Consider the following 17,418-nt stretch of genomic DNA (forward strand, 5'->3'; position numbering starts at 1 on the left):
CTACATCTGAATGATGGGATACCTGGCAAGACCAAGAAACTTCTTTGCTATATTTTTTTTCATTATAAAATAAGCTTCCTAGTCAGAACCAATGTGTGAAATACCATGAAAATGAATAAGGTATCCATGAACGGTAGGGTGGCAGCAACATTACAGTTAGCTGTTATTAGTCAGGGTTCTCCAGACAGCAGTCTGCTGGAGAGTGAATGACCACATGGAACAAAGCCAACTTCACGGAGCTGAGGCTATTTAAGATCAGCCCTACCCTAGCTGAGCCACCATCTGACTACAGATGCATGCTGCTGCTGCTGCTGCTAAGTCACTTCAGTCGTGTCCGACTCTGTGCGATCCCATAGATGGCAGCCCACCAGGTTCCGCTGTCCTTGGGATTCTCCAGGCAAGAACACTGGAGTGGGTTGCCATTTCCTTCTCCAATGCATGAAAGTGAAAAGTGCATACATAAGTGAGACCAAATAAAACCAGAAAAACTGCCTATAGTCTATGAGAAAGAATTAATGGTTATAGTCTTAAGGTATTAGCTTTGGGGGTCAGGAAGTTGTCATATGGTTAGAGAGTCCCTAAGCTGATAAACTGCATAGAATCAGCTGGTAAGGAGACAACAAGCCCAAATGGATTTAGGCAGCTTATTATTCCCAGTGTAGCAGACAGCATGAACTTTATGTTTGTATTGGTTCCCCCTGACCTTTAAACACCATAAGGGTGATGCAGGTCAATGCCATGCACAGTATATCTGCAACACAGATGAAGAACACTGAGTTTGCTGCTGCTGCTAAGTCGCTTCAGTTGTATCCGACTCTGTGCGACCCCATAGATGGCAGCCCACCAGGCATCTCCGTCCATGGGATTTTCCAGGCAAGAGTATGGGAGTGGGGTGCCATTGCCGTCTCCGACACTGAGTTTAGGAAACCCTCAATCTTAAAAGAGGGAATGCTAGCAAACCTGCCCTTTGAAGGGGACAGTATCTTTATATTTTTCCCCCGACTTCCTTTTATTATACTAGTCAGGAACAAATCTGCCTTTGAACCCAGTGTGAGACATTTTTTTTTTTAATTTGCTGTGCTGGGTCTTATTTGCAGCATGCAGGATATTCATTGCTGCATGGAGGATCTTTTAATTTTAATTGTGGCATGGGAGGATCATAGTTCCTTGACCAGGGATTAAACTCGGGCCCTCTGCATTGGGAGCACAGAATTTTAGCCACTGGACCACCAGGGAAGCCCCTGGGAGGCATTTTTTTAATCACCATGAAATGTCTCCAGGATTGGAGGGTGATACTAGCTTTATTGGGCTTCCCTGGTGGCTCAGCCTGCAATGCAGGAGATCCAGGTTCGACCCCTGATTCGGGAAGATCCCCTGGAGAAGGAAATGGCAACCCACTCCAGTATTCTTGCCTGGGAAATTCCATGGACAGAGGAGCCTGGCAGGCTACAGTCCGTGGGGTTGCAAAAGAGCTGGACACAACTTAGCAACTAAACAAGAACAACAACAACGATGAAATAAACCTGCACCCTAACCCTAAGCAGCTTTGCAAACATCCTCAAACAAAGCTGTCCATGCCATTTGCTTAGTGATGCCAGCATTTCTCCCAACAGTTTGTTACAGTTCAGTACAACTAACTGATCTGCAGGACTATCAACCTACCATCAAGTATCTAGTCCGCCGGTGGGAATAATACTGTATCAGGGACTCAAGTGTTGGCCTCTGCTGTTGCACATTCATCACTGACTACATCGGCTTTGTCGAGAAGTCTATACCATAGAGCCCATGCACAGACTCCACCCCTGCCATCATGGCCGCCTTTCTCATGACTCCACTGAACTGGGGAAAGAGGCTGACTGGCATGCAGAGGTTGGATTGTTATGTTCCTTCATTTTTCAAAAAGCCTCGTCTACAATGGGTGCCCTCTGGTGGGCATTCATAGGAAACACAAATGTTTTCACCATTCCAAGACATTCATCCTTATACCAACATCCCAGGTCTTCTTGTCCCCAGTCTTCTGCTGTCATAGTTTCCAAGTCTTTGACCAACCAGAAAGGGGCCTGAGCATGCAGTACCTAGAGATGGGCCTTCCAGGACACTAAGCACAGCAGAAAAGGGAAAAAAATGAATGGAAAGGGGCCAGGGAAGACAAGGAAAATAAGCAGAAGAAAAAAAAAAAAATGTGCTCCAAGAAAACAATGAGACCTGAAAACCTGACACAGTGCTATGAACTAGGATGTCTTCATGAGGGCACTCTCAAAGGTTTCACCCTGTGTTTTTCCTTTGGATTATAATGGCAGTTATATTTGGCAATGAGTTTTAAGTTTTTCTCCTCCGGCTGTAATTTTCTTTAGTTAATGCCAGCAAATCTGAAAAGTCTTATGTTGTTGTTTAGTCACTAAATTGTGTCTGACTCCTTTGCAACCCCATGGACCATAGCCCGCCAGGCTCCTCTGTCCATCGGATTTCCTAGGCAAGAATACTGGAGTGGGTTGTCATTTCCTTCTCCAGGGGATCTTCCTGACACTGGAATCAAACCTATGTCTCCTGGGTTGGCAGGGAGATTTTTAACCACTGAGCCACCAAGGAAGCCCAAATAGTCTCATGTAAGTGTAAGTGTTCGTCGCTCAGTCGTTCCCGACTCTTTGCAACCCCATGGACTGCAGCCCACCAGGCTCCTCTGTCCATGGGATTCTCCAGGCAAGGATATATATACCCCTACAAATGAACAGAGATGGGTTTTTGTTTTTTTTTTTTAATTGAGGTATACTTATTTACAATATTATATTGGTTTCAGGTGTACAGCATAGTGATTCAATACTTTTATAGATTATACCCCATTTAGAGTAATTACAAAATAATGACGTTTCCCTGTATCATACAATATATCTGCTACTTATTTTATATATAGTAGACTGTATGTCTTAATCCCATACCCCTATGTTGCCTCTTCTCCTTCCTCTCCCCACTTGTAACCACTAGCTTGTTCTTTGTATCTGTGAGTCTGTTTCTGTTTTATTATATATATATATTTGTGTTAGTTTTTAGCTTCCAGATACAAGTGTTAACAGAGTATTTGTCTTGGTCTGACTGGTTTCACTAAGCATAACACCCTCTAGGTCCATCTAGATTGTTGTAAATGGCAGAATGTCATTCTTTTTTATGGCTAAGTAGTATTCAATTGTGTGTGTGTGTGTGTGTGTGTAGACACACAGACATCTTTTGTATCTATTCATCTATTGAACACTTAGGTTGCTTCCATATCTTGGTTATTGTAAATAACGTTGCTATGAATATTGGGGTGTACACATGTTTTGTTTTCTTCAGATTATATACCCTGGAATAGAATTGATGGGTCTTATGATGGTTCTTGGGCTTCCCTGGTGGCTCAGAGGTTAAAGCATCTGCCTCCAATGCGGGAGACCCAGGTTCGATCCCTGGGTCGGGAAGATCCCCTGGAGAAGGAAACGGTAACCCACTCCAGTATTCTTGCCTGGAGAATCCCATGGACGGAGAAGCCTGGGAGGCTACAGTCCACGGGGTCACATAGAGTCGGACACGACTGAGAGACGGAACGGACGGACGGATGATAGTTCTTGGAGAAGGCAATGGCAACCCACTCCAGTACTCTTGCCTGGAAAATCCCATGGATGGAGGAACCTGGTAGGCTGCAGTCCGTGGGGTCGCTAAGAGTCGGACACGACTGAGCGACCTCCCTTTCACTTTTCACTTTCACTCACTGGAGAAGGAAATGGCACCCCACTCCAGTGTTCTTGCCTGGAGAATCCCAGGGACGGGGGAACCTGGTGGGCTTCCACCTATGGGGTTGCACAGAGTTGGACACGACTGAAGCGACTTAGCAGCAGCAGCAGCATGATAGTTCTATTTTTAGTTTCTAAAGGAACTGCCATAACATTTTCCATAGGAGTTGCACCAATTTATATTCCCACCAACAGTGTGTGAGGGTTCCCTTTTCTCCACATCTGTGCCAGCATTTGTTATTTGTGGTCTTTTTGATGACAGCCATTCTGACAGATCTCAGGTGATGTCTCATTGTGGATTTTTTAAAAAATAATTTAACTTAATTATTTGACTGTGCTGGGTCTTTGTTGCTGCATGGGCTTTTCTCTAGTTGTGGCAAGCACGGGTTACTCTAGTTGTGGAGCACAGGCGTCTCACTGCAGCAGATTTTTTCGTGTGGAGCACAGGCTCTAGAGTGTTTGGGCTTCAGTAGTTGGGGCGCATGGGCTTAGCTGACCCTCGACTTCTGGAATCTTCCTGGACCAGGCATCAAATCCATATCTCCTGCATTGGCAGGTGGATTCTTTACCACTGAACCACCAGGGAGTCCCTCATTGCAGTTTTGATTTGCATTTCTCTAATAATTACTGATGCTGAGTATCTTCTCATGTGCCTGTTGGCCATCTGTTCATCTTCTTTGGAAAAATGTCTATTCGGATCCTTTGCCCATTTTTTAATTGGGGTTTCAAAGTCCCTGATGCTGGGAAAGATTGAGGGCAGCAGAAAAAGAGGGCATCAGAGAATGAGATGGCATCACCAATGCAAGAGACATGAATTTGGGCAAACTTTGGGAGATGGTGAGGGACAGGGAGGCCTGGTGTGTTGCAGTCCACAGGGCTGTAAAGAGTTGGACATACTGAGCACACACACACAGAGAGAAGCATGGCAGGAATAGGGAGGAAAGAAAGAGTAGAAAACAAATACAATCTACTAGTGAAAAGCCTCTAGTGATAGGGTGACTAAGACACTTTTAAGAATAGATATGCCCAATATTAAATCTGAAGTTGTTTGCATTTCTGTGTGGTAAACTCCCTTCTCTTTATTTGCCTGTTATGTGAGCAAATAGCTGGTGCAAGTGGCATCTGTAAAAATTAAGGAAAAGATTTGAGTGTTAACTCTGGGTAAGCATTGTGTAGGACAGCACAACAGGTTAATAAATCTAGTTGATCCCAGTGCTGAATGAATCTAGCAGAAGCAGAGAACCAGAACTGACCATAGGAAGACAGGCCCTCTTGGTATGTGCAGAAATCTTGGGGAGGACACTGATCTTTCCATAATTCATAAAAGTGAGATTTTAAGCAATCCTATTTAGATCTTATGGAGCAGAGTGTATTTCTGGAATCAAATCTCAGACGTGTAATTACTGATCAAAGGGTAGGAATGTTTTTCTGGCTCTTTATGAATAATGTTGAATTAATTCATGACATTAAGTTCAAATAGACATTTAGAATTTTTCTACTTTAAACTGTCAGCCATATTAAATACAAAAAAATGAAAAATACAGAACAAGCTTTGAGAAAAATATATATATATAAGCAGATGCAGTTACTGAATTAAAATGCTCACTGAAAATAACTATGTTCTGAGAAATTTTATGGGTTTTTTTTGTTTGTTTTGTTTTTGAAATTTTATGTTTAAATTTGAAATTTCCTGATTCAGTGTTAATTCCTTACAGCTTGGCAGTTAAACTTGACCTTCAGTCCCAGGGAACCCAGGATGGTAGTCAAACTAGGTAGGGAATGGGGGCCATCTACACCAGACCTGAACTTGGAGAAGGATGAAGGTTTCTTCCTTAAAGTTACCTAATGTCTTTGGTTAAGACGTAGAACCTGAGAGAGTCTCTTGTTTAAGTGGCTTAGTGAGGATGTGTTCTCAAGTGAAGCGGAGTGAGTGAAGCAGGGCAAAGTCGAAGACCACTAAACAGGAATGTGGTGTCCAGCAAAGGCTGACTTCAGCCTGATCCCACAAGGAGCTCTAAAATAGGAACCACATCAGACCTGTTTCTCCTTGAGGTGAGGGATCAGTCTTCTGAACCTCCACACAAGTGAGATGGCAATTCTTTCCTAGAGCAGGTCTCAAAATTAGGGTGCATCATAATTACCTGGAAGACTTGTTAAAACAGACTGCTGGGCAGACTTCCAGAGTTTCTGATTCAGTAGGTCTGAGGTAGGGACTAGCGAATCTGTATTTCTAACAAGTTCCCAGGTATTGGAGACGCTGCTGGTCTAGGAACCACACTTTGAGAACTGCTGGTCTACAGAGGAGGACACTTGTGAGGCTTCAGCAGCCAACACTCACGCACCCAGGAGAGAAGATCTGAGCAGCACTGACTCCAAGTACTAACGTGGCATCTTCCTCATGAAGGCAGACACCAGGCCTAGAAGACTGGACCACAAGCTGAGGCTGGCTGGATTACATTTTTAGATCTGACTGTCTAGATTCATGACATCCTATTACTTTTCTGCTGTCATCCTGCATCTCCAGGCAAAGCATTGTTGAAACATTCCAACTCATCTCCACATTGCTGTTAGACTTCAGGGAAGGGTCTGGCAGGTACATGAGACTTTAAAGAGGAAACAGCTGGACCTCAGGAGGCAAGTACAATGGAGTCAGTTGCAGTGGATGGAAAGAACCCCAAGAGGGAAACAAATATTTGGTGGCAAAACTCACCTGGACCACCATGGAAGTTTTTTATGTCTACTTGGTTTTCTGTTTAAAGTTTACTTGTTTGTTTTCAGCTGCACTGTGTCTTCGTTGTGTACCGGCTTCCTCTGGTTGTGGGAAGCTGGGGGATGGGCTACTCCCCAGCTTTCGTGGGCAGACTTCTCATTGTGCCCGTTTCTCTGGTTGCTGAGCAGACCTCCAGAGCGGCAGGCTCAGTAGTTCTGGCCCACAGGCTTAGTTGCCTTGCAGCATGTGGAATATTCCCGGACCAGGGGTCAAACCCATGTCCCTTGCATTGGGCAGGTGGATTCTTAATCACTGGACCACTAGGGAACTCCTGTCGTGGGTTTTTTGTTTTGTTTTGTTTTGTTTGTTTGTTTCTAATTTAAAGAAAGATGGCTCTTTAAGGCAACTTTTAATTTCATACTTCCCACCGCAGCCCATAACAAAGAGCCCCGGCCCCTGGGGATCACCACCAGCTGAAGCTGAACGTATAGAAGTAGTCGGAGACCTTGGCTGGTAACGGACTGTTGTGTGAATAGCATACCTGGTACCCTTGGGCCTTAATGTCCATGTTCAGGCAGTCCAGGAGGTCACTGATATCCAGGGCTGCCTTCCAAGGCCCGAATTTGACCACTGACCTTTTGTTCGCCTCCAGGGAGCGCAGGGCGTCTGCGCAGTTTGCATCCTCCTTTTCGTTCCGTACCAGGCACACCAGGACTCGGGAGCAGCGCGCCGCCACGGCCTCGGCACGCGCCAGGCGCACCATGAGCTCCAGGTTCTCGCTGTAGCCTGGCACCTGCAGCAAGAACTGCTTCCGCGCCACCTGCTCACCAAAGATCTGTGGCGTGTCCTCCAGGTGTTTGATCAAGGGCTTGATCTCGTAGTACTGAGCCTCACGGTACACCTCCGGGATGTGCTGGGTGGGCAGCTGCCCACTGCGCAGATATTCCAGGATGGCTCCAAAGTAGGTGCCGCAGCGATCGATGAAGAAGCGTCCCTCGGCATCCAGGCAGGCCTTGGCGGGGCTGGAGAACATCTCTGCCAGCTTTGAGCCTGGGAATTTCCTCAGGGTGCCCAACGTGGTGGTATAGAACTCACCCCCTACGTTCAGCTCCACGACTGGAGATTCCTGGGGGACACAAGAGGCAGAGTGACCAACAGTGCCACCTCCAGGGAGCTCATGATTCATTTTCATCCAAAGAATAATACCCTACAGAATTTAGGGGAGCTGTAAGAATTGGCTTCAGCTTACTGGAATGTCCATCTTACAGAAGGGGGTTCTATTTATGCTGTATAGCTACAGAGAGTAGGCATTTTAAGGAAGGGAAATATTTTGGTTTGAGATAAGAATACCGATTTCAAGCATTTGAATTTTCTCATTTAGGTCACATAATATTAATGGAGGAAGTTGCTGTGGAAGCAAGTTTCAGGGACAATACTGCTAAAGTGTGTGGCCTGTGGCAAGACTTTTCCCCTCCCTAGGCCTCAGATTCCTTATTCATAAAATAAGGATTTGGAGCTTTTGTAAATACATGAGCTCCTGACAGGAATGCTTAGATATATGACATAATTTTGTTTTGTTTTTTTTAAGGCATCGGGAAAAGCGAGAAATACATTTTTGACCTTTTAGAAAGGTTAAAGAAACCATACATGAATTCAATCCAGGAATCATTTCTTTGATACTTACTGTGTGTCCACATCCTGTGCTGGGAATGGTGATAAAAATTCTTATTTCATATAGATCAGAAGTTCTGGCTAGCAGTTGGCATGACACTAACAAACAGAATTTGTTTGATGAGTACTTTTTCAAAATAAGGGCCCATGGGATTAAATAACAGGAATATCCTTGGTGGAGACAAGGTCAGTAAAACCAAATACAACAGGTGTAAAACTGCCTCATAAATGGTAACGTATGGTGCAAACATAAATTAGATTTAGCTGTTCATTGGAATTTTTAGAGGCCTCTTCTCTCAGGCTGAGCACTAAGAATGTGGGTAAGACCCACGCAGTATCTGCCTGGAGACGCCCACAGGCCAACACAGACAGGGACTTGAAAAGAGACTGAGGGTCAGGCCTCATTTGGGGGATACTAAGTGCTGCCCCACAGACCTAACAAAAATACCCGAATACTCCATTAGTGACTATTACACATAGGTGATACATCAGTTATTATCCTTGCAAACCAGCTTCCTGAACACCTTTCATCATTTAAAATCCATTCAATTAAGCTTGTATGCACCTACTTGAGTCAGGCAGCTGGAACAATGAGGAACAAGCGGACCTCCCCTCATGGTCTACTAACTGTGCAAAGTTACTAACTCCACCTTCACAGCAATCCTGTGAAGAACGTAGTAAACCCCCATTTTCCAGATGAAGAAACTAAGGCTTAAGGAGGTGAGGTTAAAGTTGCTCAAGATCAACCAGTTATTAACGTCACAGGATTTGAACTCAGATCTGATTTACCCTGAAGCTTGCACTTAGTCATCACAGAAGTTAATTTTCAACCGTCGAACACCTCCACTCTTCATTTCCTAGTCATCCAACAAAATGTAGGAAGGACCTATTCCATCCAAGCCTTTTCTTAAGCAGATGAACATGACACAGTTCCTGCCCTTGAGGAGCTCACAGAGGAGAGAAGGAGACAGATGGTTTCAATGTGTAGGTGCTGAGGGGGACGACTCAAAGGTAAAAGGGATTGGCTCTTTCCATGGACGAGTGCTGGAGGTTGTCAGGGAAGGTCTCCTAGGGGATGCGATGGCTGTTGGTGTGGAAAAGATCTGCAGTGTTGTGGGGGGAGCTGGCTTTCCAAACTGGAGACTTGACTACAGGTCATTGCAGGGCCAGGGGTATAGGAATGTCCGTCAGTCTGATTTAGGTGTGACTTCTTTTTCAACTTGTCTGCGGGCTCTACCTCTAAGATTAAAGTACCAGAATTAAGAGAGCTCAAGGCAGCCAGATTTCGGGGGAAAAGCCAAATTGCCATAGCAACAGTTCCTACCAAGGGACAGTTATGCTAGCTGGAATGAAGAGGGGAGAAAAGAGGATGCATTCTGACAGCAGCCAAACAATTCAGCCTTGAGAAAAATAAGCCCAGGACCTGTGACTCTCTCCTTTTCCCATAAACCTCCAGGCTCCTTGGCAAGTGTGTTTGGTTAACCCAAAGGTGGTTCTGTAAAGCAGGCAGTTAAATGAGAAGTTGCAGACTCTAACCCCTGAGTGGATTGGTGATGGATTCTCCTCATTCCTCCACCACTGAAAGCTCACAGGTGCTCTTAACATCCCCACGTCACAGGCAAGGAAAGCTCAGAAAGAAGGATCACCCAGTGAGGAAGTGAGAAAGTCGCTGTGCTGTGTTATAAGTTGCTTCAGTCTTGTCTGGCTCCTCCGTCCATGCAAGAATACTGGAGTGAGTTGCCATGCCTTCCTCCAGGGGATCTTCCTGATCCAGGGATTGAACTGTCTCTTATATTGGCAGGTGGGTTTTTTACCACTAGCGCCACCTGGGAAGTGGCAGCTGGGATCAAATCCGTGTCAGTCTGACTGCAGGACAGTATGAGTGCTCTCCTCCCACCCTCCCAACACCCAGCCCCACTGCTGCCAAGTTATTAGCTATGTTCCTGGGGCACCTCACTTCTTTCTCCTGGCTTAAGTGTGTTAGTCGTTCAGTCATGTCCGACTCTTCGTGACCCCATGGATTGGGGCCCACCAGGCTCCTCCATCCATGGGATTTTTCAGTCAAGAATACTGGAATAGGTTACCATTCCCTTTTCCAGGGGATCTTCCCGACCCAGGGATCGAACCTGGGTCTCCTGCATAGCAGGTAGACTGTTTTTGCCATCTGAGCCACGCTGAGCTTAAGCTTAGTCATCCATGACTTAGGGAGGCAAAATGGATGAAGAGAACTCTGAGTCTCTTCAGCTCTGAAGGTTTAATGAATCCAATCAATTCAAATGTTGTTTCTGAAGCTCATTTCCAGATACTAAACAAAATAGTCCCCTGCCCTGATATCTTCACCCCCATTTCTTTAACACCCAAGACCTGGGCCCTGTTCCCAAGCTTCTTAATTCTGTCCCTTTTCCCTCCTTGTTTTCTAAAAATGCCAAACCTCTTTGGGAATCCCAAACCTCCTACGTCATCCATGAATACTGCTGTATTCGTTTCTAGCAGATGAAGACTTCTTTCCCATCCCTCTTCTAGACTACCAGCCCTTCTTCACAGCCCCTCCTCCCGACCTGTTCTACCCAGTCACCCTGCTGAAGCATTCCTCGATGGGCAAGCCTGACCTGTGTGCATCAACTGGGGAAATGTGGGTACCAGGCTGGTGCTGGTACACAGGGATGAATCAGACAGGCCCAACTCTAACCCCACCAAACATTCATACATTTCCTTACGTCACTCTTAGTCTAGTCAGTAGAGGGACATCTCCAGTCATATGTCCCCAAGCCCCAAGATCTCTCCCCACACCACAACTTGGACATTTCCCCACTGCATCCTGTCTCAGAGCCAGAAACCTAGACTGTAATCTTGCACTCTGCTCATGTCCTCAACCTCCCCACACACAGGTAATGAGTCACTAAATCCTGGAGATTCTAAATGCCTGGTCAGATCCACAGCTCCTGGCTCCCTGGAATGTCCTCACCCAATCCAGTCTCAACTCTTAAGCCAGAGCAGTTTCTCGGATGTGCAAATTTGATCTAGTCACTACCTGCATTAACCACTTCAGTGATCCCACATTTCCTTAAAGGTAAACTCTAGACTCCTTAACAAGGTTTACAAGGCCCTTTGTAACCCTGACAATCAACTACCAGAGCCACCTACTGGTCTCCCTCCCCGACCCAACCGGAGCACGCTGGGCCCCACTGTCCGCAGGACGTCACTCGCTTACCACCCACGGTCCTGTCAGTCAGCCCACTCAGCCTTCAAGTTAATTGCTCTGGGAATTTTCTGGATGGGTTGTCTGCTTGTGATTTCAGAGGCCCATGTACTTCCCTCGTCACGGTAATTCTCTCTCTCTTGTAATTTTATTGCTTCATCTGAATCCCCCACTACTGGGGAAGGCTCCTAAGGGAGGACTATTCCCAGATTCATCTTCATGTTACCAGTACATACTACAGGGCTCAGCACAGGGGGCTGCTCAATGTGTCTGTTGAATTGAACAGCACTTACCCTCAGCACTGACTCACAGGAGCTCCTGGGGTTCTAATAAAGGCCAGTCTTGCCCTGCTTCGCATCAGGCGCCCTTTCAGGCTTCCTCCCTCTTCTGGTAATTAATTCAGACATTTATTGGGCACCTTGGGTGGCCACGCCTCTGACCAGGTGACTATGTCAACAGCCAACAACAATAAGGCTGTCATCACCTGACTGGAAAATGCCATAGTCACCCCACGGCTGGGTCTGCTTTCCCTTCCTACAAGTCTTCGAGATGGCACCTAGCCCGGGCGAGGTGAGAATGTTCTGATACCAGAGTGGACTGGGCTTTTTCTTGATACTCCCCTTTGGTCCACACTCCCTCCTCCACACCCCGGCCCCGCCAATTCTGGGAGGAAACAGGCAAGCAGGAAGAGTCAGGAGCCAGCCAGAAGGCAGGGGTCCAGGTTGCAGAAGGGGTGCGGTGGGGTGGGGGTGAGGGGACGATACTCGGGCCCGCCCCCAGTGGGGGCTTCTCCCACCAGCGGGAGGGGTGGGGCAGGGAAGGAGGAGGGGCAAGCCAGAGGGGCTGCGAGAAGAGACACAAAGCAGGCAGGGAGGAGACACAAAGGCAGCCAAGCCGGAAAGAGGGCAGCCAGCAGCGGCTGGACTGAGCCGGAACCGGCTCCGAGACCCGGGGCAGCAGGAGAGATCGGAGCCGCAGGAACAGCCCAGCTGGAGAGTCCCCAGCCGCAGGCCGAGAGGGGCGCGTCCGAAGCAGGGGAACCCAGACCTGCTTAGGGGAAGGAAGGCTTAGAGGGCCCTGGGAGGAGTGAGGCAAGGGAGGGCGACGGGGCGGGGTTGCACGCCCGCTGCGGGCTTCGCACTCACCGTCCGCCGGCCCGCGGGGGGCGCGGCCCGGCCGCTCGGCCGGGAGTCGGGCGCCGAGGTCAGGCTCATCTCCCCCAGCCCCGCGGGTGCCGGCCCGTGCAGGGTACTTGTGGCCGGCAGAAGTGCACCTGGCTCCCGCCCGGGGGTGGCGGAATCCTACCCAGGGTGTGGTGAGCGCCCTGATTGGGCTGCAGTTGGCGGCCTTGCGGTGACACCTTAGGCTGGTCACTGCCCCTCTCTTGTCTGGGTTGCTGGACAACCAAATGGGGAAGGGAGAGGGAACTGACACTGACGCCTTCCACACTGTCCACTCACTACAGTCCTGGGGGTAAAAGATGAGAAACACCCATTTTACAGGTAAGAAAAGTGAGTCTCGGGGGAGAGAGAGTGGATTATTCACCTCAGATCAGCTGCTGAAAGTGCAGCACATGCTAGGCACCTGTTGTGTAGGTTATTTTGCTGGTAAAATATAATCCTGGTGATCAGCGGTAAAGAATCTTCCTGCCAATGCAGAGAACCTGGGTTCAATCCCTGGTCCCCCTGGTCCGGGAAGATGCCACCTGCCCCGTGGCACCTAAGCCCAGGGGCCACAACTAGGAGCCTGTGCTCTGGAGCTTGTGAGCTACAACTGCTGGAGCCCATGGGCACTAGAAGCCCTCCCGTCCCAGCTAGAGAATAGCCCCCTCCCCCAGCAACTAGAGAAAGACCCTGCACAGCCACCAAGACCCAGGGCAGCCAAAAATAAATAAAACTTTAAAAAATTAAAAATAACTATTAAAAAAAAAGCATCATCCTTATGAAGTGGGGAATAACTCTTCTGTAGTATCGGCCTGCATGGTGACCTTCCAAAGAGGACAGCATGGAAAGAGAAGGGGATTGAAGAGTGGAGAAAATGACAAAGACAGCTTTGCCAGGTGATTATTCAGGTGATCAGGTCAACAGCATGAGTCAAATTATGATGATAATGCGTATCCTTGATACAATGTGATGAAAACGGCACTTTGTCTCAGTTATCTTCCCCAAAACCCATGCAAGCATGCATGTTAAGTCACTTCAGTCGTGTCCAGCTCTTTGTGACCCCATGTGCTGTAGCCTGCCAGGCTCCTAATGGGAGTACTGCGGTGGGTGGCCATGTCATCTTCCAGGGGATCTCCCCGATCCAGTGATCAAACTGGGTGTCTCTTGTGTCTCCTGTATTGGCAGATGGATTCTTTACCACTGCACCACTTGGGAAGCCCCTCATGATTTATTAAGAAATTAAAAATAAGCATCAGAGCAGTGTATATTATGGGAATTCAGTAAAGACATAAACATAAACCTCACATAAATTTCTATCTATTTATGTGACCATACGGGCTTCCCTGATGGCTCAGTGGGTAAAGAACCCACTTGCAATGCAGGAGACACAGGCAATGTGGGTTCAATATCTGTGTCAGGAAGATCCCCTGGAGGAGGGCATGGCAACCCACTCCAGTATTCTTGCCTGAAAAATCCCATGGACAAAGGAGCCTGGCAGACTACAGTCGAAAGGGTCGGCCACGGCTGAGCACAAGCACATACATGTGAAAAGTGTACCCAGAGAAGTGTAGAAGGATACACAGTGAATGTTGCTGTTGGTTATTCCATACGAGTGGGATAGAAATAGAGAGGGGAAATTACTGATTAAGAAATGTTTTTCTTGGGCTTCCCTGGTGGCACTTGGTGGTAAAGAATCCACCTGCTAGTACAGGAGACACAGGTTTGATCCCTGATGTGGGAAGATTCCACATGCCACAGAGAAGCTGAGCTGTGTGCCACAACCACTGAGCCTGTGCTCTGGAGCCCAGAAGCCACAACTTCTGAAGCCCTCATGTCCTAGAGCCTGTGCTCCAAGAGAAGTCACTGCAGCGTATTGTGTACACCACGACTAGAGAGTAGCCCCTGCTTGCTGCAACTCGAGAAAAGCCCACACAGCAACGAAGACCTAGCTCAGTCAAAACAAGCAAATAAATCTTTAAATAAGAAATGTTTTTCTTAATACATATTTATATCACTAGTTGCAGTGAACATGAAAAAGTATGAAAGAGCAAAACAACACGATAACATAGGCCAAGCACAAGGCAACCCAAGAGGAAGTCAGCTTTCCAGTCTGAGGGATCTGGAAAGGCTTCATGGAAGAGGTGGCCCGGAAGCTGGGTCTTGAAGCAGGGAGAGCTTTGTTGAGAGAAGCCTGCCAGGGACTCCTCCCAGCAGAGGGGTCAGCTGTGCCAGGAAAAGGAGGGAAATGAAAATGATCATGTGTTGAGCACCCACACTGAACACAGACTCTTGTATAAGTTCTTCCAAGCAGTTAGACTTACTCTGCAGATGAAGGAGCCGAGGAGGCTCAGAGTTCAGTGAATCGCCAAAAGGCCACACAGCTGGTAATTGACAGAACCAAGCTTAAACTCCATGTCTTTCTTACTCCAGAATTCTGTGACTGTAAAGAATTGGTTTGTATCTGGGTGCTGTGGTCTGAACATTTGTCTCTCTCCAAAAGTCACATTGAGACCTAATCATCAATGTGATGATGTTAGGTGGTGCCTTTGGGAGGTGATTAAGTCATGAAACAATGGGATTAGTGCTCTTATAAAAGAGACCCCCAGGGAGTTCTCTGGCTCCTTCCTTCCACCATATGAGGACTCAGAAAGAAGATGGCCATCTATGAACCAGAAGGCAGGCTTTCATCAGACACCAGATCCACCAGCACCATAATCTTCTACTTCCTAACCTCCACAATGGTGTGAAATAAAGGTTCTTTATAAACCACTCAATTTGACAGTATTTTTGTCATAGCAGCCTGGATGGACTGAGACACTGGGTACAAGTGTATACCTTGAATACTACCACTTGCAAACAGGATTAAACCATGGGGAGGCAGCTGTGACTTCCTCAAAGCAGGCCTCCCTGCCTGCCACATCTGGGTTAGGGAGCCTCCCATGGGCCAGGCAGGCTCTGCCCAGCACATGAAGCCCCTTCTCCTCACATTGTCTGACTCCTCCCAGAGGGCTGATCAGCTGCATGGGCCAGGATGATTCCATGGGGAGGCTGAGTTCCGAAAGGTCATCACCACAGAAAGGAGGGCTGGACACTTGGAGGGGCAGTGGGCACTTCTGACAGCATCAAGAAGCCTGGGCCCCATTTCCGGTTTCTCCCCCAGCTCCAGCTGCCCTGAAGCAATCTACATTCCTATACTTTCTTGAACTTTGTTTATGCTGTTCCTTGTGCTCAGAATGCCTTTCCTCACCAGCTCCTTCTCTCTGGAAAACTTCTACATAGCCTTTAAGACCCAAGTCAAATAGCCCTCTTCTTCCTTTTATATCCATTAGCACATTTGACCCTCACCATTCAAAATAGGAATTAACACCTCTATTTTACGTATGAGAACCCCAGGGGTTCCAGAAGTGAAGTGCCTCTTTCAGAATCCTTCAGCACCAGGGGACAAGAGACTGACTGGGTTTCCAGCTGTGGCTCAGCCGTTTACTTGTAAAATTGTCTAGGTCCCTGCTGGTTTCTGGGCCTCAGTTATCCACCTGTAACGTGGTGGGGGTTGGGATATCGTTTGAGACCAACTCTGTGAAACTGTCTTGCTTAATGCTGTGGCAACAAAGGAATTCAAACAGTACCTTGGTGTTGCCTAGAACTGGATCTTGTTTCCCTTTGGCCTGAATCCAGGAGCAAGCACTGCTTCCCCCTACTATCCTCTTTGTTCTTCTTCCTGAGACAAAGCTGCCAACCCCTCTCCTCTCCAGGCTGCTGGGCTTCGGGCCAGCCAGCCAAGTGGCAGCTGGGACTCAGATGAAAGGGCCCTCAGAGGGCCGCCTGTGGCAGAATGCCCAACCCAGCCCAGCCCAGGCCTGGCAGCCCTGGGCCCAGCTGTCGTTCGAAGCATCCTGCCACCACTCCCTCACAAGGCTCCCTTTGTGAGTTCCGCGGTGGCGGAGACCCCTGCCAACCCACAAGGACCCTCTTCCTTTCCCTCCGCCCTACGCCCTTTGAGGAATATCCAGGTCTTTATAGACTGGTCCATGACTGAACCGGACTGGTCTGACTTTGGGCCAGGTTCTTTGAGAGTTTTATTTCATCTTCAGAACAAACAGCAGGTAGTGCTATTCCCCTTTAGAGATGGGGAAACAGATACCTGAGGGCCTACTATGTGTCAATCACGGTGTCAGGTACTGGTTGTTGGACAAGGGCCTGTCTTCCTTCCTTCCCTCATTGCTTGCTTTCTTTCTTTTCTGAACTCTGTCTAGAAGTATTTCTTATTTTTTTAAAAAAAGAAGTCATGAGAATTCCCTGGTAGTCCAGTGGTTAGGACTCTGGGCTTCCACTGCAGGGGGCACAGGTTTGATCCTTGGTCAGGGAACTAAGATCCCGAAAGCTGAGCAACACAGCCAAACAAATAGAACACAATAAAAATAAATTTCTAAAAATTAAAAAGAAATCATGTGTAAAGAACAGAGGGCTTCTCAGGCGACGCTAGTGGTAAAGAACCCGCCTGCCAATGCAAGAGACAAAAGAGATGTGGATTCCATCCCCGAGTCAGAAAGATCCCTGAAGGAGGGCATGGCAACCCTCTCCAGGATTCTTGCCCAAAGAAGCCCCACGGACAGAGAAGCCTGGTGGGTCACTGTCCATGGGGACGCAAAGAGACACGATTGAGTCACTGAGCATGCCATACAATACCTGTGCCCTCCAGCTTGCATCTGAGTTTGGCCACTGTGAGGTCAAGAGGAGATCAGAGGGAAAAGGGAGGTGGGATCAGACTCTTCATTCCCCGGCTCCCTCCCTGCCGGGTCCCTGTGAGTCAGCTGTGTCCCTCAGGCACCCTCTCTACACCCTCTCTGTGGTTTTGGTAACCACTGTCTTCCTTTCAGGCCCCCACAGGTAGCTGCCCTGAGGGACTGCACTATT

The 17,418-nt window shown here is 47.8% G+C and overlaps 1 protein-coding gene and 1 long non-coding RNA gene across 3 annotated transcripts; one reads left to right on the plus strand and one right to left on the minus strand.

Moving 5' to 3' along the window:
* Positions 1-5,387: 5,387 nt before the first annotated feature.
* On the minus strand, positions 5,388-12,614 carry KCTD14 (potassium channel tetramerization domain containing 14). Its single transcript, XM_055416062.2, has 2 exons — positions 12,487-12,614; positions 5,388-7,597 (listed from the first exon to the last, which is right to left on the minus strand). Exons 1-2 carry the CDS (start codon positions 12,553-12,555, stop codon positions 6,935-6,937), a joined length of 732 nt encoding a protein of 243 aa, XP_055272037.1. The 5' UTR covers positions 12,556-12,614; the 3' UTR covers positions 5,388-6,934.
* Positions 11,805-16,708, plus strand: LOC129549037 (uncharacterized). 2 transcript variants are annotated; one of them, XR_008684436.2, is made up of 3 exons: positions 11,805-11,911; positions 13,310-13,454; positions 14,523-16,708. It is a non-coding gene; the product is annotated as an uncharacterized LOC129549037 (long non-coding RNA). The 2 variants fall into 2 exon arrangements; XR_016036404.1 differs by having other exon boundaries at positions 13,310-13,400; positions 14,197-16,708.
* The last annotated feature ends 710 nt before the right edge of the window (positions 16,709-17,418 follow it).

This window comes from Moschus berezovskii, chromosome 25 (assembly GCF_049115385.1).
Source record: "Moschus berezovskii isolate FMDL1 chromosome 25, NW_MosBer_1.0, whole genome shotgun sequence".
Classification (NCBI taxonomy): domain Eukaryota; kingdom Metazoa; phylum Chordata; class Mammalia; order Artiodactyla; family Moschidae; genus Moschus; species Moschus berezovskii.

Excerpts from the sequence above, each read along its gene's own strand:
- KCTD14 (XM_055416062.2), bottom strand. The coding sequence starts at position 12,555 with ATGAGCCTGACCTCGGCGCCCGACTCCCGGCCGAGCGGCCGGGCCGCG. Across the intron at positions 7,598-12,486 it reads CCCCCGCGGGCCGGCGGACG|GAATCTCCAGTCGTGGAGCT; the intron begins GTGAGTGCGAAG and ends TGTGTCCCCCAG.